This window comes from Pseudorca crassidens, chromosome 7, assembly GCF_039906515.1.
Source record: "Pseudorca crassidens isolate mPseCra1 chromosome 7, mPseCra1.hap1, whole genome shotgun sequence".
Taxonomy (NCBI): Eukaryota; Metazoa; Chordata; class Mammalia; order Artiodactyla; family Delphinidae; genus Pseudorca; species Pseudorca crassidens.
This window is the reverse complement of record NC_090302.1, coordinates 81106162-81126970: the sequence shown is the minus strand read 5'-3', so window position 1 is coordinate 81126970 and position 20809 is coordinate 81106162. Positions and strand designations below refer to the sequence as shown.

Sequence of the window (20809 nt, the reverse complement as noted above, 5' to 3'; positions counted from 1 at the left end):
ACCACCAGGGAAGCCCCCAAAGACCACTCTTTAAGAACAACTGCCACAGAGTAAATTATTCACTGTCAGAACTATAGCAAGATGAAGGATTTGGAGAATTAATACCCCAACCTCTCTCTCCTACCACTTATATCCTGCTGCTGTCTCCCATGGCCAAGCCCAAACAGAAGCTAAAGGATAAGGGATCCTGAGTAATACTGTCTGTAGAGGTCACTCTTCTAGAGAACAGAGCAGAGCAGAGAAGAGTGGAGAATGGACGGGGGTGGGGCAACAGAGAATAATCAGAACCACCATAAAGACAAGGATCCATGGAAAGATGGAGAGATAGATGCACTGACAGACATCTGAATAAAAGGATAGAATAATAATAATGGTTAATATTGAGTGTTCCTTGTGTACCAGCCTCTAAACTAAGGGTTTTGCTCAGATTACCTCATTTAATCCTAAGAATTAAAAGCTATTACCATTCCTCTTTTACAGATAAGGACACTAAGACACAGAAACTAGATACTTTGCACATGGTCACACAGCTAGCAAGTAATGTAATCTAAATCCCAACCTAGGCATGCTATGTGTAGAGCCTCACTCCCCTGTGCTGTTGTGTGATCAGTGGCAGACAGGCAGTGTGGGATGGTAGGAAAGAGTGTAAATCTTAAAGATGCCTCAGTTCAAGACACTTATTTCCTTTGTGACCTTGTGCTCTGAGCCTCATTCCTTATGTGTTAAAAGAGATAATAATATGATAATAATAAAAACTACTTCCTAGGGCTTCCCTGGTAGAGCAGTGGTTAGGAATCTGCCTGCCAATGCAGGGGACAAGGGTTTGAGCCCTGGACCGGGAAGATCCCACATGCCGCGGAGCAACTAAGCCCATGCGCCACGACTACTGAACCTGTGCTCTAGAGCCTGCAAGCCACAAGTACGGAAGCCCGCGCACCTATGCTCCGCAACAAGAGAAGCCTCCATAATGAGAAGCCCGCGCGCAGCAACAAAGACCCAACGCAGCCAAAAATAAATAAATCTATTTTAAAAAAAAAAACTACTTCCTAGTTTTTGGGGGAAAGTTAAGCAAGGTAACAGTGGTCAAGTCCTTGGTATGAAGTCTAGCACCTAGTAAACATCAGAAATACTATTACTACTATTATTATTAATGGATGGAAAGGAAAATAAGTCAGAAACTTATGAGTGAAACACTCTCCCATCCAAAAGAGGGTTCAGAGCTTGGGTAGGGATGGGTGAATGGGTGTCCCACATATTAATTTCTCTTCTGAGGACTTCTGATCTATCTCCAGTTTTTCTCATAAAGATGGGAAATCACTTGTCCCCACCCCCATCTGTCTATTCCTTGGAATTTGGGGATTTGTGTGAATATGAGCTGGCCAGCCCCCTCTCCTTAGAAATCCCCTCTTGGTTTCCAGGATCCAGAGGAAGGGAAAGATGAAGGGAGTTATGCCAGGCCAGGCTCCCTCCAGCTGTTCTGTTGACCCAGGTGTTGGGCATATGAAAATGGTAACTCAAGAAAGAGACAGTGCTGCTGAGTCAGGAGGTTGAATCCCAGAGGTCTGAGATGTGGGAAGAGGTGGTGGGCCTCCTTCCAAGGAACATTCCTTCTCAACTCTGCTTGTCTCAAGGGAGAGACTGGTTCCCAGACCATGGATGGGCAGGCACTGTAATGACCTGGGGAGGCTACCCCAGGCTCCATGGTTGTTCTGAGGGCACCAGGGAGTCTTCTTCATCACCACCAGCACTAGAGAGAAGAACCACAGAGAAGAGAGTGAGGATAAGGGATAAACCTAGGGAAGGGCACGCAGCTCCTCACTCAGGCCCCTCCATCCCAACCATCATCTAGAGGCCAGCCCTGTGGCTGATGACACAAATGCCACCAGGGAGGTGATAGTGCAGACTCTCTCTCTGGAGCTGACAGCACAAGGTCCCCTTCTCTTGGCCAGACTGCAGGCTGCTTAGGTTCTTAGAGCTGAAACCAAGGAAAGCAGAAAAGAAGAAAAGAGGGAGGGCAGGGTCAGTTTCCATCAGAAAGAGGGGGGCAGAGGGGAATCCACAGAACGGACTTGGAGGGGAATTTCTGAGCAGAGAAAGTGAAAGTTCCGGGCCATAAATGGGTGGAACGGACAGCTTCCTCCAGCTTCATCCACTCTCGCATTCCCAGACCCCTTCACACACCGCACTTCTCGGCACTCTCACCCACTCCCAGCCAGGCCTCGGCTTCACACAGACTCTGCCCAGATTCACTCACGCTCACAGCTTGCTGGCAGTCAGTCTCCGCTCATCCTCCATGGCATCCCATGCAGCTGCACTACTAGCCCTCAGCCTGCTGATTCTCTGGACCTCCCCTGGTAAGGCTGAGGGGAGGCTTAGGGTGGGGGGCAAGTAACAGCGTGTCTAGGGCTCAGACTGCTTGACGCTGGACGTGAGGGACTCTGTGAGTTAGGATTGCATGTTTCAGTGAACCTGGGTTGTGCCCCGTGTGTGTGCCTGTGAGTGGCAGTGTACCTGGGTCCCTGAATTCCCATGTGTATCTGTCTCTTGGTGTATCCAGGGCCTATGACTACCCCCCTCTCTTCAGGCTCTATTTCCTGCTGCCTCAGTTTCACAGGCGGGAGAGAACAGTATATACTTTCTTAAGGTGGAGAGAATGGGAGACACTGGTCTAAGAAGGGTCAAAAAATTTAACAACTCCTAAGTTCTGCTAATGCCACCCTCCTGTTACCCACCCCACCCCCTTCCCTACCCCACATTCTTCCCCCAACTGACACTGTAACCAGCGTGAACTCTCCATTTGTGGGGAAGTTGAAAGGACTTGGGAAAGAAGTTGGGGTGATCAGCAGGAGGGCATTTGTGGGGCTCAGGACAGCGGTCGTTTGCCGAACTGCTTAGAAGTGCTTCAATATATTTAGCGAATATCAATCAGGTCTAGCTGCCGCCACACACAGACAGGCATCCTTAATGCCAGTGAGGGCTGTGGCCTCCGTTCCTCAGTGTCCCTGTGTCCTGACACTAATCCTACCCCAGCTCTGGGAGATGCCAACGACGCTGAAGACTGCTGCCTGTCTGTGGCCCGGCGCCCCATCCCTGGATTCCTGGTGCGAGCCTATCGCTACCTGCTCATCAACGATGGCTGCAGTGTGTCTGCCGTTGTGTGAGTTGCGGGACAAGCCTGACTAACCTCACCTCCTCCATCAGCCCCTGGGGAAACCCACCCCCACCTTCTTATCTCTCTTCTCTTTGCCAAGCCCAACCTCTGCAAGGAAGCCCCTGAAACAGGTTCCTAGGTGTGGTCCCCAGCCGCTGCCCCTCACACCAGGGTCTGCCAGGAAGCTGGGTTCCAGGGCTCTATTTTCTCTGACCTCTGACCTTTGTCTCCAGGTTCACCACACTGAGAGGTCACCAGCTCTGTGCACCCCCAGACCAGCCCTGGGTGGACCGCATCATCCGGAGACTGCGGAAGAACTCAGCCAAGGCAAGCCTGGCCCTCCCCAGCCCTGCCTCCTCCCTGCAAGCCCCTGTCCAAGACCCCAGCCCATGACTTTGCCTCTCCTTCCTCTCCCAGGGAAAGCGCTACAGCAGGTAGCCCATGATAGCCCCAGAGGGAGCCCTGTGTCTGAGGGAAAGAATGTGAATCACTGAAGCCCTGGGGAACCAAGGACCAGAAGGGAGGACCAGGCCTCCGGCTCCCCTGCCCCAGACCTGACCCAGCTGGGGCGGGGCAGGAGTGTGAGTGTGAGTGTGAGTGTGGATGAGTGTGGTGGAAGCACAACTTCTCCATGCCCAGACTGCAGTGTTTCCAATAAAGCCCAGCTGGTACCCACGAATCCGTCTGTCTGCGTCTGTTTGCGGTCTGTCCAGGAGGACTGTGATAGGAAGGGGGAGGTGGGATGGCCAGGTTAGTTTCCACCCTGCAGCCCAAGCAACGTCCTCATTGACCTCCACCTAATATGCTGTGTTCTCAGGATCAGCTCCCACGATCAGGGCCCCACCTCACATCTCCTCACAGCCCTATCACACTCCACGGCTCAGCAACACTAAACCTGTGCCCGTCCCCTGAATGACCCAAACTCTCTCAGGCCTCTGAGTTTTTGCCCTCCAGGACAGGTGCTCAAGCATCCAGGTGTCTCAGGGATCTGGTGTCACTGGGGGCAGGGAAGGGAGTTGTTGGGAACCAGCTCTCATGGCTGGAGGAGGGCCAGGAGGCCCAACTCTGTTGCCTGGGGAGAAAGAACCCATCCACCCAAGCCATTCCCTCTGTCTGGAACACTCTTCTCTCTCTTCTGCCTGCCTGGCTTCCCATCTGGGTCTGGATGACTCCTCCTCCAGGAAGTCTTCCCTGACTGCACACTGGGTTAGGCAGCCTCCCTCCCTCCCAAGCTCCCAGAGCCCTCTGCTCCTCTCCTCTTGCAGCACTCAAGATGCTGAGTTATAATTGTTAGTTTGTCAGCCTTCCTGAACAGGGATCTTGTCTATTTTGGTTTCCACTGTCTCCCTGGTATGAAGTACACGGCTTGGCACAAGGTAGTCACTCAATAAATATTTGTCTTGAGAGCAGATAAATATGTAAGAAAAGGGTCAGCAGCCAGAGATGAGGGCCCATCTGTCCATATAGAATCTGACCTCCAGTCCAGCCCTCTTCTCTCACCCAGTCACTCTGGGCCAGGTCCAGCCCCATCTGGGTCCACGTGGCAATCCTGGAGCCATGCTTCTCAGGGATACTGACAGACAGACCTGGGAGCCAGAGGTCAGAGTGGGAGAGGAAGGAAAAAGGAACAGCCAGAGAGCTGGGGAGATTCAGCATGGGGGGACCCCCACCACCTCATAGCCACATGGGCTCCAGGGCCAAGGCAACACTGAGACCAGAGGAGTCACAGGGAAGGAGTCTCAGCTCTGGGAGACAAAAGCCCTCGACTCTTGGAACATCTCACAAGACTGCTCTGGGAGGAATGAACTCCTCGTGCCCGGGAAGTCCTCTGGGAAAGCTGGCTCGTTGCCCAACTATGGCCCCTAAGGGCCTGTCCAGCTGGGAGCAGCAAGTCTGTGCCCCTGGGGTTGGGATGACAGCTAGTACACCAGACTGAGCATCCTCACCTGGGAACAGGGGCCACCACTACACCATATACCTTATCTGGTAACAAAAGCAGGCCTGGGCAGGCTTGGGCAAACTTGGAAGGGAAGCAGCAGTGAGGGGTTGTGCCAGCCCCTCCTCACTGAGCTGAGAGCATAGCAGCTTCTTCCTCACCTCTGCTCCTAGGACGAGGTGTCCAGAACCTCAGATAAATCAGGTCTTGGAGTCACAGGAGTGGGTGGAATGGGGAAAGTTTGCAAGAACAACTGGTATAGCCAGGAAATTTGGCTCCGCTACCTGGGGAAATTACCCATCCATTCATGCATGCATGCAGCCATCCATCTAGCTGTCTCTGATCCATTAGACCTCCACCCATCCATCCACCCACCCCCCACCAACTCATCCATCCATTAAGTCAGCCAACCATGGAGTTCCAGAGGTCACAGCTGTGGACACTCTTTGGACCTATGCCCTGCACCGCAGCAGGCAGAGGACAAACACAGGTGTGAGGAGGGGGTACATCCCCTCAAATCCTTCTGGGTCCCCAGTGAAACCAAGCAAAGTTCAGCCTGCCACAGAGGCAGAGACAAACTCACCCTCTGGCCACTTGCAGAAACACACAGATGGAGTAGAGAAGGTGAGGGTGGGAGCACTGAGGAGGTGCTACCAGGAGAGAGGCACCTGGACACCACCTCCCTGACACTGCCACAGGTGGGGGGGGGGGGGCAGGGATGCAGGAACAGGTCATGAGCTCAATGCCCGGTCCCCAATCCCCCAATCCTGTTTCTGCCCCTGACTGTGCAACTCTGGGGAAGTCCCATCCTCACTGCCCCCTCCAAGACCTTACTTCCCCCATCTGTCAGGTGGGGGATAGGGGGCTTCACTTTTAAGAGCCCCTCCAAACAAAGACTTAATTCTTAAATCTTTGGATCTTAGGCTAACCCTCCCCAGCATTCACACAGTCTCCCCAAAGTCATGCACATTCAGAAAGGTCCCCACTCGGACTTCCCTGGTGGCGCAGTGGTTAAGAATCCGCCTGCCAATGCAGGGGACACGGGTTTGAACCCTGGTCCGGGAAGATCCCACATGCCGCGGAGCAACTAAGCCTGTGTGCCACAACTACTGAGCCTGCGCTCTAGAGCCCGTGAGCCACAACTACTGAGTCCACATGCCACACTACTGAAGCCCGCACACCTAGAGTCCTTGCTCCGCAACAAAGAAAAGCCACCGCAATGAGAAGCCCTCGCACCGCAACGAAGGGTAGCCCCCGCTCGCCGCAACTAGAGAAAGCCCGCACGCAGCAAAGAAGACCCAACGCAGCCAAAAATAAATAAATAAATTTATTTAAAAAATAGAAAGAAAGGAAAGTCTTCACTTCCCGGGGCCCCAGGGACCACCCTCTGGGAATAAAGGGTAAGCTGAGGTTCAGGAAGAAAGAAAATAATCTAGGTGCTGGTGAAGTGGCTGGAACAGCCCCCTGCTGGACCCTGAAGGCCTGGAGGGTGAAGAATTTCGAAGAAGCCTGAGCCCTCCCCACCTCTTCTCCAGCCAGTGCCTTTCCTCCCAGCTTTCTCCTTCCCTGTTTTTCCCACCCCCAGCCACCAACCCTCCCAGACACTAGGTCTTTTTCCCTTACCTCCCTGCCAGACACAGGAGGGCTTAGCCCAGCAACCTGTGACTTGTCCTGATCCACTTAAACATTCTCAGCACTCTGATTTCATCTAATCAACACCTGCCCTGTTTCACTATGATTCACTGACAAGTGTTGAGTCTTTATTTCAAGTTCTGACGGGCCTGCCTACCTGACAATGATGAAGCTGCCCGCTCTCTGAGGGGTGGGGTGGACTCCTAGCTCCCTAACCAGGATATGGGGGCCTTGCTGCCTGCCTCTAAGTAGACACCTTCCTCTCTCGGGCACACGGCACTTGCTACAGGTCTAAGGCAGGCAGCTGAGTGACACTTCCCTACCTGAAGTCCTGTGGTCCCATTAGCCAAATCTCCCTAAAGGGACCTGACATCCCTACTTAGAGAGCTTCCAGCCTTTTTGTCCACCCCTATGGCAGACAAAAAGCTTCCTATCCACGGGGGAATTCCCTGATGGTCCAGTGGTTAGGACTTGGTGCTTTCACTGCCGGGACCCCAATTCAATCCCTGGCTGGGGAACTGAGATCACACAAGCCTCTCAGCCCCCCCCAAAAAAAAGGCTCCCTGATAGAGTTCCCAGGGAACTGCCAACATTGCTCTGCCCAGGGCCTGGCACAGAACAAGGCCTAGTACACATCTGAGTAACAGAAAATGGAATTGAACATGACCCTTTCCCACAATTACGCCACCACCGCTCACACCTGGAGCACATCCAGTTCTCGGGATGGGGGCTGTCTCAGTTACATGGCTAAGTGTTTGGTCAGAGCCAGCTCCATACGGTTTTGATCAGATTTTCATCATCTCATGTTCAATTTCTCGGCAAGCCTCCACGACATACCCCCTTCTCCGGCCTCCGGGAAACTCAGAAACAGCCAGAAAACCTTGGGAATAAGAGCTTCACAAGGGAGCAGGACTCCCAAGTGGGGAGTTTCCTCCAAGAGGCCCTCTGTCAGAAGAAACAGGCACTTTTCTGGTCAGAGAACTTTCGTGATGGCTCCTGAGGCTTTGTCCACGTGGGAGGGCTTGGCTCTGTAGTACTAGCTATATCACCACTAGTGCTTACTAGGTGCTGGGCACTGCTTTAAGCACTATTATCATTCCTATGTTGCAGCTGAGGAAACTGAGGTGCAGAGGTTAAATAACTTACCCAGGCTGGATGGCCGGTAAAGTGGCAGAGCTGGGGGTCCTGGCTGGGCAGACGGGCTCCAGAATCTGACTCTTAGCTACCACACATACCACCTCTCTGAGTTGATCCACCTCCTAAATAAAAATGGGAAATAGTACAGCAGGTGCAGGTCTGAGGAAGTGGCCCTCAGAGAACAGGGAAAACCGTTCCTTTGAGGTGCTGACCATGTGCCAGGCTCCAAGCTGAGTCCTTTATGTGCATTATCATTGCATCCTCAAACAACCCTGCGAGGTGGGGATCACTAGTCCCATTCTATGTATGAGGAAATGGAGGCACAGAGAGGTAGAGTGATCTCCCAAGTCCACTCAGCTGGTTAGTGGCAAAGCTGAGACTGCAGCCCGTCTGCCTGATGGGTAGCACTTAAGCTGAGGGCTGGGGGCTGGGATGTCCAGATGAGGTAGAAAGGCTTGGCTTCCTAGGAAGAGCTGGGAAAAAAACAAGAGAAGAAGCTGAAGGTCTCAGGCAGGCCCCCAGTGCTTGAGCTCAGACACAGATATGCCCCTTGGAGGCCTCCTGGGCCGGCCTCTCCAGCAGAAGGGGAGCCTGCTTCCCCAGAGCCTCCGGGAGGAAGTGGGCACAGGTTCTCAAGGTCTGCTCAGGCCTCAGTTTTTCCAGGAGTGGAGCAGTGGAGAAAGGGCTCAACCTACAACTATGCCCACCTTCTTACCTCCATCCCCAGGGGAAGAGCAAAGGCCAGGACCTGGTAATGTTGAAAGGAAAGGAGGAATGGAGGGCAGGGTTGGGATCTGGAGGGCAGGGATAGGGGAAGGACTAGGGGTCTGTGGGCGAGACTTCTGGAAGGAGTGGGCCTCTCAGGGGGCCTCTGAGCCAGCCTGGCTGGGGCCCCTGCAGGGCAGAGCTTCTGGGGACTGCAAGCGTCGGATCAGATCCTGAAGGACCTGCTTCTGAGGGCTGCTTCCATCTCCTGAGGGGCCAAGCATGGGGTGGAACCTCTGAGGATCAGAGTAGATGGGGGAGTCAGACCTCCCAGCCCACTTCTATTCCTAGGACCTTTGAGTCTTCCATGGCTCCGGAGGGGAAGCATAAGACCTGAGCTGCCCTGGGCTCCAACCCGGCCGAAGTAGGATGGCTGTAACCCCAGCAGCTTCGACACTGCCCTATCAGACAACAGGACCCACCCCCCACCCACCACCCCCCAGAGTTCTGGATCTCAGAATCGCACTCACTGGAAATCTGGACCCATTACCATCAAAACCACAATCACCTTGCCGACCTCATACCTGTCAGACCATCACTTCAAGGATCCTCCCCCAAGAGGAAGACACCCCTTCCTACCAGGGACCCAACACTGTAAAGCTCTCCATCAATTCAGGAATCCTGGCAGGACATCCCATCACCTGTTGGCGTCCCCACTGCTGACAGGAGCCCCATTCATGTCAAGGTCCCCCCATCACTATCAGGCCACCATTCCTCTTGGGAAATCCTATCACTGTCAGGAATACCCAAGCCTGTCAGGCAGGACAGCAGCGATGCACCACTCCAGGAACACCATTTTCCATGTAGTCTATGTAAATGGCACCTCTTGGCATGGCAGCCCTAAGTGTCAGAGCATCTGTTAACACAGAGTCCCCAATGGTCTTAGGGCTGCCATGACATAGAGTCCCAGCCCTGGCAAACCCTTGTGTTTAAAGTGACGCTACATCACTGTCTGGAACCCAGAAATAGTTATTCACGCCAGGCACTGTTCTGGGTGCTGACAGTACAATAGTAAGCAAGACAGATATCTTCTTGGGATTCAGGGAGCTGAATGTAATCCTTTGGGGATTCTACGATGGAAGGCAACATCTACTGGTAAGTAAGACTAATATAATAAGAAATTCCTCAAACACAGAAAGGGGTTAAGATTGTGGGCAGTGAAAAAAAAGATAAATACCTTGATAATCCACCCTACGGCTGTCCAACATCAACATGCATCCTTCTTACCAAACCCTAGACTTAACATTTTAAGGGTGTCACCTAACATAAGATCACTGTTGTTTATACAACCAAAAAGATTCACTGCTCCCCAAAAAGAGACTCTTCAGAGCCTTAGCAATTACCACACCTGTCTTTGCTTGGGCTGCCATAATAAAATACCATGGACTGAGTGGCTTAAACAACAGAAATTTATTTTCTCACAGTTCTGGAGGTTAGATGTTCAACATCAAGGTGCCGGCATGGTAGGTTTCTACTGAGAGCTCTCTTCCTGGCATGTGGATGACCACCTTCTTACTAGGTCCTCACATGGCAGAGATCTCTCTCTCCCTTCCTCTTCATTGAAGGCCACAGTCCTATAAGACTAGAGCCCTACCCTTATGATCTCATTTAACCTAAATTACTTCCTAAATACCCTATCTCTAGATATAGTCACATTGAGGGTTAGGGCTTCAACATATGAATTCTAGGGGACACAGTTCAGCCCATAGCAAAAGCCAAATCTAAATCCACGAACTCAGAATGACATCCATTCCTCCTCTAGTTTTGCTGTAATCTCATCTCTCTATTCTACAACACCTGGTGACCACCAGCAGCACACCTGATTGGTCAGGATAGGTTGGGTGAGGCTGCAAGAACAAATGACACCTAAATCTGAGTGGCTGAACACAACAAAATTCTGTGCTGCACACATACCAAGCCTGCTGTGAGTCTAGGCAATCTCTAGCACAGCTGTACTCCATGTGGTGGCTCAACATTCCAGGCTGCTTTGATCTCTTGGCACGTTCTTTCATCTCAACACATGTTTCCATGCTGACTCCAGCCAGGCAAGACAGCAAGGGGAACCCTTCCTTAAATGCTTCTATCCACAAATGGCACATGCATTTCATTGGCCAAAGTGGGTCATACCTCCATGCCTAACTTCAAGGGAGCAACTGCCAGGAAGAGAAGCAAACCAGAATCTTGGTGAGTAGTAGTAATATTACCACAACAACCTATATTCAGGAATGGAATAAAGGGGGATGAAAGAAAAGAGGAGTTAGTTAAAGAAATGGGGACATTTCAGAGCCAGGAATGAAATATGAATAAAAGCTGTAGTCAGTAGTTCTGAAACTAGTCCTGGAGCTTAACTAGAATTTATTACTTCTTTCTTATATTAGTTTTCTATTGCTGTGTAACAAATCACCACAAATTCAGCAGCTTCGAACAATCCAAATTTATTATCTCACAGTTTCCGTGGGTCAACAATCTGGGTACAGGTTAACTGGGTCCTCTGCTCAGGGCCTCACCAGGCTAATCTCAGGTGTCAGCCAGGCTGCCATCTCATCTCAGGCTCTGAGTCCTCTTCCAAATTCACTGGGTGTTGACAGTTGTGGTTTTAGGACTGAAGCCCTGAGTTCCTAGAGCTGCCTGCAACTCCCTGCTCCATGGCCCTCTTCACAACATGGCAGTTTGCTTCTCCAAGGGCAACATGAGAGCATCTGCTGCTGCTGTTTATTTCTTAGCCCTAGACACTTTTTTAAAAGGCTCACCTGATTAGGTCAGGCCCACCCAGGGTAATCTCCCTTTTGACTAACTCAAAGTCAACTGATTTTGAGTCCTTAATTACATCTGCAAAGCCCCTTCATTTTTGCCATAGAGCATAACCTAACCACATCACTGATATCCCATCATATTCACAGGCCAAGAGGCCAAGGGGATCCCCTCAAAGCGAGAAGATTATACAGGACATGTACACCATGAGGGAGGAATCTTAAATTCTGTTTGCCACACTTCCTCTATGATTCATTCCCTTTACCTCCAACTGGCACTTCAGCTGGTTGACATTCTATGCCTGCTAAGGGACCCAAACCTTCATGCCCAGGGAATACTGGTCCCTGGTGGTCCTGCCTGATTAAGGTTACAGGGGTCTTCCATGAACTTTGACCACTGGGCATGGCATCACCAGGAGGTATCCCAAGTACCCCAGGGATTACCCCCACATACATAGCTTCTCACACCACTTGCCTTCTGCTGCCTCACACACATCAGGATTAATCACAAAGCCCTGTCCCTCCTGAACCTCTGTGCTTGCTGTTCATTCCACCTGGAATGTCCTACCTCCTGCCTCACCCATCCTCAAGGCTCTGCAGAGCTCCCTGTTACATGTAGCTTCCCTTGCCTTCCCTCTGGCCCCCCTACCCCCCAGGCTCATCACCAGCGACACAGGTCACCTTCTGCTTGGTTTCAGAGGCCCTTGTTTCCTGCACGTCTCCTGAGAAAGCTCAGTCCAGGCCCAGAAACCCTGGGGCCCAGAGTGGCCCAAACTGCAGAAAATGAAGGAGAGGGGATGTTCAGGAAATCCTGGCAGTGGCTGAGGCAGTCCTTCAAGCTGCTGAGGGCAGGAGGCAGAGAAGGAGGGTGTACTGTTGCTCAAGACTTCCCCCAATCCTGATGTCCAGTCACCTCCGGAAGTGCTGTGCAATATCCTACCCACACTTGGACTAAAGGGACAAGCTCTGCCCTGCAGGCTGGGCCGGGACCCTCTGGATATGGACAGAGGGTTTGGAGAAGGATTTGCGGGGTGAAGCAGACCCCCTCCTAGGATCAGGGACTTTCAGAAGCTGAGTCATCAGGCTTCTTGCCCATTTCCAGCTCCTTTCTGGAATAAGAGAGCCCAGGCTCCTCAGAGCAGAGCTCCACTTCCACAGGCCACACAACCCATTTTTTTCTAGACACTAGATGCCCTCTGCAGGCCCCATGAGGTTGGAGCACAGGCCAGGAGCCTCGCATCCCCTTTCCCCATGCACTGGATGCCCCCTGCAGGCCTTGTGAGGTTGAGAGCCACAATGGGATGGATTAAACAGAACACACATATACACACAAGCACAAAAGTGGGGACACCCTTACCCACATACATACGTCCATACCCACACACACATACACAGGCATATAATCAAACACAGTGCCAATCACTCACATCTACCAAGGACACACCACAGACATTTAAGCATATAATCACAGTACGGACACAAGGGGACATATAGACACACATACACAATTACACACAAACCGTCATGGGCACACAGACACAAAGACACACATGGACACAATCTTTCCTCCTAGAGAAGAGTATTTGTTTGGAAGAGATATGTTAAAAAGCCACCTGGGGAACAGGGTAATATCATGAATGGTGGAGTTAATAAAAGAAGGTACCTAAACTGCCTCTCAGTCTAATGGGGTCTGTTGACTAGAGAGCCTTTTGTTTTGCTGGGCACTGGAGTGGCTACAGTTGTGGAACAGTACGGAGAAGAGTTGGGGTAGAGCTACTAAAAAGAGAAATTTGGAGTTTGCAAGAGCTTAATCTATATAACTCGTATGAAAGCGCATTCTTAGAAGTTGGGCTCCTGAACTCAGAAAGCCAGGTTGAACTACCCTCACTGCATCCCAGGACGCCCTCCTGATGCTGGTAATATATGGGAGGTGATGAATGAGAAAAGGGGATGGACCTAACTACCACTGAATGCACCCACTGTGAGTCAGGCACATGGACTACCTCACAAGATACATATTATTCCCATTTTACAGATCCCGTTCCCTCGACTGTCCAGGGTTCTAAAACCGGATTCAAATACAAGAGTTTGAGTATAAAAACCCTGTTGTTTCCACTACATTAGTAATGGCAAATGCAAGGAATATAAGTTTCCATTCCCTACTCATGTTCCCAACAATGACAGAACGTATGTGTCTTCCCCACTGATCCAGATCAGTGATTGGCAAACTATGGCCCAGCCAGCCTGCTGCCTGTTTTTGTAAATAAAACTTTATTGGAATATAGCCATGCCTGTTCATTTACATATTGTCTATGGCTGCTTTGGGGCTACAACAGCAAAGCTAAGAAGTGACTACAGAGACAGTATGGCCTACAAAACCTTATTTATTAGCTGAACCTTTAACAAAAATTTTGCTAACCTCTGATCCAAACCCAGCCTCAACTTGGAGTTGGCAAGTCTTCTTGCCTTTGGTGTCTTAGACATTGAAGGATGGTCAGATAAATAAATAACTGGGATGGATGGATAGATGGATGGATTGAACCAACAGATGGACAGACATTTATGGGTAGTATATCAGAGTTTTGCTCCAAATATGTACCAATGTTCTGCCATTTATAAGCGATGAAACATTGGGTAAATTAATCTTTCTAGAACTTAGTTTCCTCATCTGTAAAATGGGGATAATAATACAATGATCATTATCTAGGGCTCTTTCTATTGCAAATGACAAAAACCCAACTTAAAGTAGCTTAAGCAAAAAGTTAAATTTGTCATATCACATAACTAGATTAAGATTTGGTCTACTTCAGCACTGGTTGGACCCAGGGATTCAAATGATGTTACCTCCATCTTTTAACTTGACTTCTCTCTAATTCTTTTTATGTGGAGGCCTCATTCCTGTTATAGACAGGTGATCTTCTAGCAGCAGAAAATATGGCCACTGGAAGCCTCAAGTCCACATTTGTATAGTGAGTGATCCAAAACAGAGGGCCTCTTTCTTCTAACATCAAAGCTCATGAAAAGCTTTGAACTGTGCTTGTGACACATACTCAGTTCTTCAATATATTACAGTGGCCAGGGAATGGAGTACTCTGATCAGATCACTATGGTGAACGCAGCCACCAAGACCACGTGAAGTGAGAGAGAAATTCCCTAAAGGAACCAGGAAAAGGAGTATAAAAAAGTGTCTGCATGAACAAAAGCATCACTCACAGCATTCTACTTCATAGATTTGTCATGAGAAAATGATTTTAGAGCAGTTAGCATGGTGCATGGCACTTAAGTATCAACAAATGTTCATTATTACCATAACTGATAAATAGATGAATGGATGCATTAAATAGACAGCTAATGGTTAAACATATAGATGAATAAATGAAGAAGATGTGAAAAGATAGATGAAAGGAAAGATGGGAGAATGGACCGATGAAGAGACAAAGATGGGGAGACATATGGACACATGGATAGACGGATCGATCAATTGATAAGTGGATGGATGATGGAAAGAAAAGGCAGACAAAAAAGGGCTCACAGTTAAGTTTGTCATATCATATGCTCTAGGGCTGGGAATGGGAAACAGAATAGCGCTCCACAATTGGTGTCTCCTGAGAGGTCTCCTCCTCTGGTCTCTGTCTCTTGGGTCCCTCTCATCAGGTGGGGGAAACACTTGCTCCCCTCCCTCGTCTCTAGTTTCCTTGTGTCCCTGTGAGTTAACCAGCCCCTCTCCTCAGAAATCCCCTCTCAATTCCCAGGATAGGGAAGGCATGGCAGAAGGGGGTGTTTTAAGCCAGGTTCCCCTCATGCTATCGATAATTCTCTGACTCAGTTTGGGGCACAGGAAAATAATGGGGGAGAGGGACAGTACTGGCTGGGCCAGGAGGGTGAAGCCCTAGAGTCCTGAGATGTGAGATATGGGAGCTGGACCTGCTTCCAAAGAACTTTCCCTTTAGCCCTGCTTGTCGAAGAGAGGAGTAGGTCTCAGATGATGGATGTGTAGTCACTGTGATAGGCCTAGGGAGACCTGGGAGGAGATCTTCTCCAGCCTTACCCTGCTACCTGTGATTGTCCTCAGGGAATCTGGGGTCCCATCTTTCCCACTCCAGTAGTCTTAGGACCACAGAGAAGAGGTGGGAGTAAGGAGAAACCTGGGAAAGAGGGAGGTCCCCTCCACCTTGCTCTGACCTCTAATCCTGAACCAAGCGCTGACCCCTAGCCTTAAAACTGATGTTCAAATGCCTTCAAGAGGACGACACTGCAAACCTTCCTCTAACAGGGACAATGCAACCCCCTTCCCTTGTCCAAAATGTTGAGTGCTGAGGTTCTCAGAGCTAAAGACAAAGAGTGGGAAATGGGGACAGGGAGACTACTAAGGAGTTATGAAAGGGAAAAAATGTTCTAGATAGATGGAGACAGTGGGGAGTGCACTCAGTGGAAAGGTATTCTGCTACCAACTCATGTACTGCAATTCAATTCAGACACTAACAACCCAGAGCTAGTGTTAGACTTCACAGGTTTAAGGGCACAGTCCCAACAAGCCTGCCCCCACTTGAGATGCCAGTCACAAGTGGGGTCCCCAGGCCACCTGCATTTCTGCCTAACTAGCTACAAGTCCAGAGGTCTTTAAACCCCCCTCAGGTCCAATAGTTCACTAGAATGACTCACAGAACTCAGAAGTGCTATACTGACAACTACTTTTTTGTTTGGTTTTTGGTTTTTGGTTTTTTTTGCTGTACGTGGGCCTCTCACTGTTGTGGCCTCTCCCGTCGCGGAGCACAGGCTCTGGACACGCAGGCTCCGGATGTGCAGGCTCCGGACACGCAGGCTCATTGGCCATGGCTCACGGGCCCAGCCGCTCTGCGGCATGTGGTACCTTCCCGGACCGGGGCACGAACCTGTGTCCCCTGCATCGGCAGGCGGACTCTCAACCACTGGGCCACCAGGGAAACCCTGACAACTAGTTTTTTATAAAGTGTATAGATCAGGAACATCCAAATGAAAAGACACACAAGGAGAGTCTCAGCGCAGAGCTCCCATGCTCTCTCCCCATGGAGACACAGAGGGCATGTCACCCTCCCAGTACATCAATGTGTTCACCAACCAGGAAGTTCCATGAGCTTTGGTGTCCAGAGTTTTTACTGAGATTTCATACATAGGCATGAATGAATTGTAGGCAACATGACTCGATCTCCTCTGATGGACTGGCTCAAAGCCCCAATTCTGCAATGATATGGTTGGTCTTTCTGCTGACCAGGCCTCATCCCAAGTCACCTCATCTCTTAGCATCAACTCAGGTGTGACCCAAGGGGCTCATAGATAACAAAGACACGCGTATTACTTGAGATATTCCAAAGATTTAGAGTCTCCCTCTCAGGAACAGGGACAAAAGCCAAATTCTTTAGTATACAACAGACAGAGCCCTGCATCTGAGTGAAGGGATGTGAATTACTGAAGCCCTGGGGACCAGGCCTCCTGTTCCCGTGCACCAGACTTGACCCAGCTGCAGCAGGGCAGGAGTGTCACTGTGAGAGTGAGTGTGAGGGTGAGTGCGGTGGAAGCACAGCTTCTCCATGCCCAGACTGCAATGCTTCCCACTGGCATCCATGGATCTGTCTGTCACCTGTCTGTATGTAGCCCAGGCAGGGGAAGATAGGTATGAGAGGGGAAAAGCGTGTGGGATGGTGGGAAGAGGATAGGTGAATCTATTCTCCACACTTCAGCCTGAGGGAATTTTTACTTCACTCATTTCTGGTCATTCTCTCCCATACCGTCCAGCCACAAGGCTCCCTTCCCCCCTCCCCAGACCAAATAGGGCAGCTATTTCCAACCTCCCACACCGGGTTAATTGCTCTTTCTTGGCTTTACCAAAGCACCCTCTACTGCCCCAGCCAGTCAGCTTCGTCTATTGTAGTGATCTTATTGTCTCTTTTGATTGCCCTCACCCCTCCAACCTAGATGACAAGCTCTCTGAGGGCAGAATCTGTGCCTGTCTTCTCTGCTGTATCCTCATGCCCAAGCACATCACCCAGCACATAGTAGTCACTCGATAAATATTTGTTGATTAGTGACTGCAGGAACAAAAATCACAAGAAAGGAGGTCTCAGCTCAGAGAGGAAGGGCTGTGACCCTCTAACTATGAAGTGACTTGGCCAAGGCCACTCAGCCAACAAGTATTCCCATAGCCTGGCCTGTCTAGACTGGGCCCTCTCTGGAGCCCTATTCCTCCTCTGCCCAGAATCATAAAAATAGAATGGGGCAAACAAGAAAGGCAATTGTCAGAGCAGAAGCCAAGAAGACAGAGAGGAGAGGGGATGGCAAAAGAGTACTGGAAGCGTCCCAAAGCTCTTTTCTTGCTGCCTGGTACTGAGGTCTCCGTCTTCCCAAGGTGGAGCTCCGAAATCTGACTCCGCCCTTATAAAAGAGGGTCCGTGCCCTGCCTCTTAGTAATAAGCCCTGACTCCACCCCTTTATTGATAGGCTCTGGCTCCACCTTCTGGACTATGCCCCCTCTGAAGAAATGCCCTGGCTCCGCCCCTTCCGGGTAATAGGCAAGCCCCACCCCTAGTGCGTGACGGTGTCCTTGTGACGTAACGTACCGGCCTGTTTCCGGGGTGGAGCCAGGGAGGGTGGGCGTTTAGGCTGCGTCGACCCCTCAGCCCCCCTCCAGGTGACCCCAATCCCCGAAAATCCTCACCCGGGGCCCCAAATATCCCAGCCCCATGACCTCGAAGGCCTTTGGCTCTAACCCCCTAAATGCCCCATGCCCCCGAGGTGCCCGACCTCCCAATCCCTTAACGTCTAGTGCCTCCCAAATCTTCAATCCTACCCTGTCCCGATGTGGCAACTGAGTCTTCCCGGGGGCACCTGTCTCATATTACCCGAGAACAAGTCAGACTGGTCCAGAGAATGACAGAGAAGGGGATCCGGGATTGGGGAATCCTTGATCCAATCATGCCGCTCCCCAGGAGACGTTCGGAACCCAGGACATGTCGGGATTGAGGAGATACGAGGTGGCGCTGGAGGCTGAGGAGGAGTGAGTGGAGGCGGGGTTCTGCGGAGGAGGAACCTAGCCGCTCCGGGGTGGTGGGGGAGGGGCGGGGAGGGCGCGAGGTTTCTGGGGCGGGAGAAGCGGGAGGGGTGGGGCCTCTTAGGGGGCGTGGGCTGGAGGAACCGCCTCTAAAAGACGGGGCGGAGCCTTCCACGAGAGGGGCGAGGCGTCCAAGGGGCGGAGTCGGTGGGGTCAGCCCCGCCCCGCCCCGCCCGGCTCTGCCTTCTCTTTGCAGGATCTACTGGGGCTGTTTCTACTTTTTCCCCTGGCTGCGCATGTGGCGAAGGGAGCGGAGGTGAGGGGGCTGCGATACCGCGGACCCGCCCGGGGCATGGACGAGGCTCAGTCCGGGAGAACCGATCGCGGGGAAGCCGGGAGCCCCCGCCCCGCCTCATGCCTGTGTCGGGTCGCCCCACAGCTCAGCGCACCCTCGGGAGCAGAAGCTGGAGCCTCTGCGGGGCCTAATGAGCTGTCTGTCAAGTGGACTGGGCACTGCTCCCCAGCGCTCCGGTCGCAGCCTCCCCCGCCGCACCCCCGCTGCCACTGCCCAGCCAGCTGGTGCATTAAAGATTTAAACCAAAGCCACCGTCCTGCCCTCCTGATTCTGCCGCCGCTGCCGCCATTCGGGCTGGGAGCCCCTCTCCACGCCGGCTGTTTCCGTATTGACAGGGCCTCTTGTCCCTGATAGGGTGTCCGTCCGTGTCCAGGCTCCCATTATTCCTAAGGGTCTCTCATCAGGGTCAGGCCTCCCCTTACTACCAGTGATTGCCTTCCACCACCTAAGCCCCCCGCCCCACCACACACACACTCATCTCTATGAGTGGTCTGTATGGAGGGAGCTAAATAATCCTGGCTTTATCTTCCTCCCAGCCTTGTCCCCACATCCGTAAATCCTCACAATCCCAGCTCTCTGCTTCCACCTTCCTCCTAGACAGGACTTTGCCAGGTGCCTGAAGAATCTTCTTCTGGGAGTGGATCTAAAATATTTTAAGCCCATAGTTGTAGGAAGTAGGCTGTGAGAGGAGGGAAAGATTCCTAGAAGCTGCTACCCTCGGCCTGCCATAGGGGAATGACTTAGAACTGTTGGAGGTCTTTCCTACAGTTAACACCCCAGCTTCTGGCTCCTCCAGTTGGATCCCAAGTTTAAAGATACTTGGCATCAGGGACTTCCCTGATGGTCCAGTGGATAAGACTCCATGCTCCCACTTCAGGGGGCATGGGTTCGATCCCTGGTTGGGGAATTAAGATCCCACATGCCGCACAGCGCAGCCAAAAAAAAAAAAACAAAGGTACATAGATACTTGGCATCAGCCCCCCGAAGTGTAACCTCCCTAGGAGAACCCAAGGGCCACTGCTCCCTACCTTTCCTTTCGGTCTTGTCACCGAGTTGGGCTGAAACCCACTAGTTCCTGAAGTGATGAAGGGTCAGGGACTCCTAGTGGGTCTGCTTTCAGTTAGGGACTGGCCCCAGCACCAGGGAGGGCACCACAGAATTAAGTTAAAGGGACTGCCCAGTTTGTGGGTGGGGTCAGAGCTAACTTCCAGCCTGGTGCTGACCCTGCCATAGCAGGTTGTAGCTGGGAAAAAGACTTGGCCCGGGCTTCCCTGGTGGCGCAGTGGTTGAGAGTCTGCCTGCCAATGCAGGGGACACAGGTTCATGCCCCGGTCCAGGAAGATCCCACATGCCGCAGAGCGGCTGGGCCCGTGATCCATGGCCGCTGAGCCTGCACGTCCGGAGCCTGTGCTCCGCCACGGGAGAGGCCACAACAGTGAGAGGCCCGCATACCTCAAAAAAAAAAAAAAAAAAAAAAAGAGACTTGGCCCTATCTTTGGAGAAGCCAAAGGGGAGAGATGGGTGCATACCTGGAAGAATTTGTTTCTTCCTTCCCAGGCCTCTGGATTGACTGGTCCAGAAAAGACTCCAAAGTGTGTGACAGCCAGCCAGCTGAAGATTTGTGACAAGATGATGGTGCCTCAGTGGGTGCACCCGAGCTCTGGGGTACAAGTCCAGACTGGAGGGTGGGTGAGAGATCCTAAGGCCTCTGGTACTAGAAATTCAAGATGAGTGACCTCTGGGTTGTGGCCACCTTCAAGAATGGACCCAGGCTCTTGAGGCATTTCCTCACAATGTCTACATTGAGAACCCTGACAAAAGAGTACCCTGTCCAGCCCTGGGCCTACACCTCAGAATCCCTCAGGATACTCAGATTTCCTGAGTATCCACAAGACAAGCTCCAGGGAAGGAGCCCCCAAGCCTTACCCTGGACAGGAGCGGGAGAAGCTCGAGTCGTTCAGCCTGGGAGGGGGATTAGTCCCTACTCTCCGAGCTTAGGGTCGCTCCTGATTGTTGCAGCCGCCCTGTAGCAGAAAGATGCCCAGGGAGGTGTGAGTCC

The 20809-nt window shown here is 51.6% G+C and overlaps 2 protein-coding genes and 1 long non-coding RNA gene across 6 annotated transcripts in view; 2 read left to right on the top strand and 1 right to left on the bottom strand.

The window, feature by feature from the left end:
* The window catches only part of LOC137227976 (uncharacterized), a 117830-nt gene extending 99381 nt beyond the window's left edge, over nucleotides 1-18449 (bottom strand). For all 3 annotated transcript variants that reach the window (XR_010945091.1, XR_010945090.1, XR_010945089.1), the window contains exons 1-3: nucleotides 18247-18449; nucleotides 8069-8329; nucleotides 7866-7978 (exon numbers count right to left, since the gene is read on the bottom strand). This is a non-coding gene — a long non-coding RNA (uncharacterized lncRNA). The remainder of the gene's footprint in view (nucleotides 1-7865; nucleotides 7979-8068; nucleotides 8330-18246) is intronic.
* On the top strand, nucleotides 2135-3830 carry CCL19 (C-C motif chemokine ligand 19). Of its 2 annotated transcripts, XM_067744689.1 has the most exons (4): nucleotides 2136-2354; nucleotides 3031-3157; nucleotides 3385-3478; nucleotides 3569-3830. In XM_067744689.1, exons 1-4 carry the CDS (start codon nucleotides 2294-2296, stop codon nucleotides 3587-3589), a joined length of 303 nt encoding a protein of 100 aa, XP_067600790.1. In that variant the 5' UTR covers nucleotides 2136-2293; the 3' UTR covers nucleotides 3590-3830. The 2 variants fall into 2 exon arrangements, with proteins under 2 accessions (XP_067600788.1, XP_067600790.1); XM_067744687.1 differs by lacking the exon at nucleotides 3569-3830 and having other exon boundaries at nucleotides 2135-2354; nucleotides 3385-3544.
* Nucleotides 17945-18997, top strand: LOC137227974 (uncharacterized). Its single transcript, XM_067744690.1, has 4 exons — nucleotides 17945-18035; nucleotides 18334-18401; nucleotides 18652-18711; nucleotides 18835-18997. The coding sequence occupies exons 2-4, from the start codon at nucleotides 18355-18357 to the stop codon at nucleotides 18989-18991; spliced, it is 264 nt and encodes an 87-aa protein (XP_067600791.1). The 5' UTR covers nucleotides 17945-18035; nucleotides 18334-18354; the 3' UTR covers nucleotides 18992-18997.
* The last annotated feature ends 1812 nt before the right edge of the window (nucleotides 18998-20809 follow it).

What these genes read in the sequence shown, in the direction of transcription:
- LOC137227974 (XM_067744690.1), top strand. Translation starts at nt 18,355, where the DNA reads ATGTCGGGATTGAGGAGATACGAGGTGGCGCTGGAGGCTGAGGAGGA. An exon ending in GCGCTGGAGGCTGAGGAGGA is followed by an intron (nt 18,402 to 18,651) that starts GTGAGTGGAGGC and finishes TTCTCTTTGCAG; the next exon opens with GATCTACTGGGGCTGTTTCT. An exon ending in ATGTGGCGAAGGGAGCGGAG is followed by an intron (nt 18,712 to 18,834) that starts GTGAGGGGGCTG and finishes GTCGCCCCACAG; the next exon opens with CTCAGCGCACCCTCGGGAGC.
- CCL19 (XM_067744687.1), top strand. Translation starts at nt 2,294, where the DNA reads ATGGCATCCCATGCAGCTGCACTACTAGCCCTCAGCCTGCTGATTCTC. An exon ending in GATTCTCTGGACCTCCCCTG is followed by an intron (nt 2,355 to 3,030) that starts GTAAGGCTGAGG and finishes ATCCTACCCCAG; the next exon opens with CTCTGGGAGATGCCAACGAC. An exon ending in TGCAGTGTGTCTGCCGTTGT is followed by an intron (nt 3,158 to 3,384) that starts GTGAGTTGCGGG and finishes CTTTGTCTCCAG; the next exon opens with GTTCACCACACTGAGAGGTC.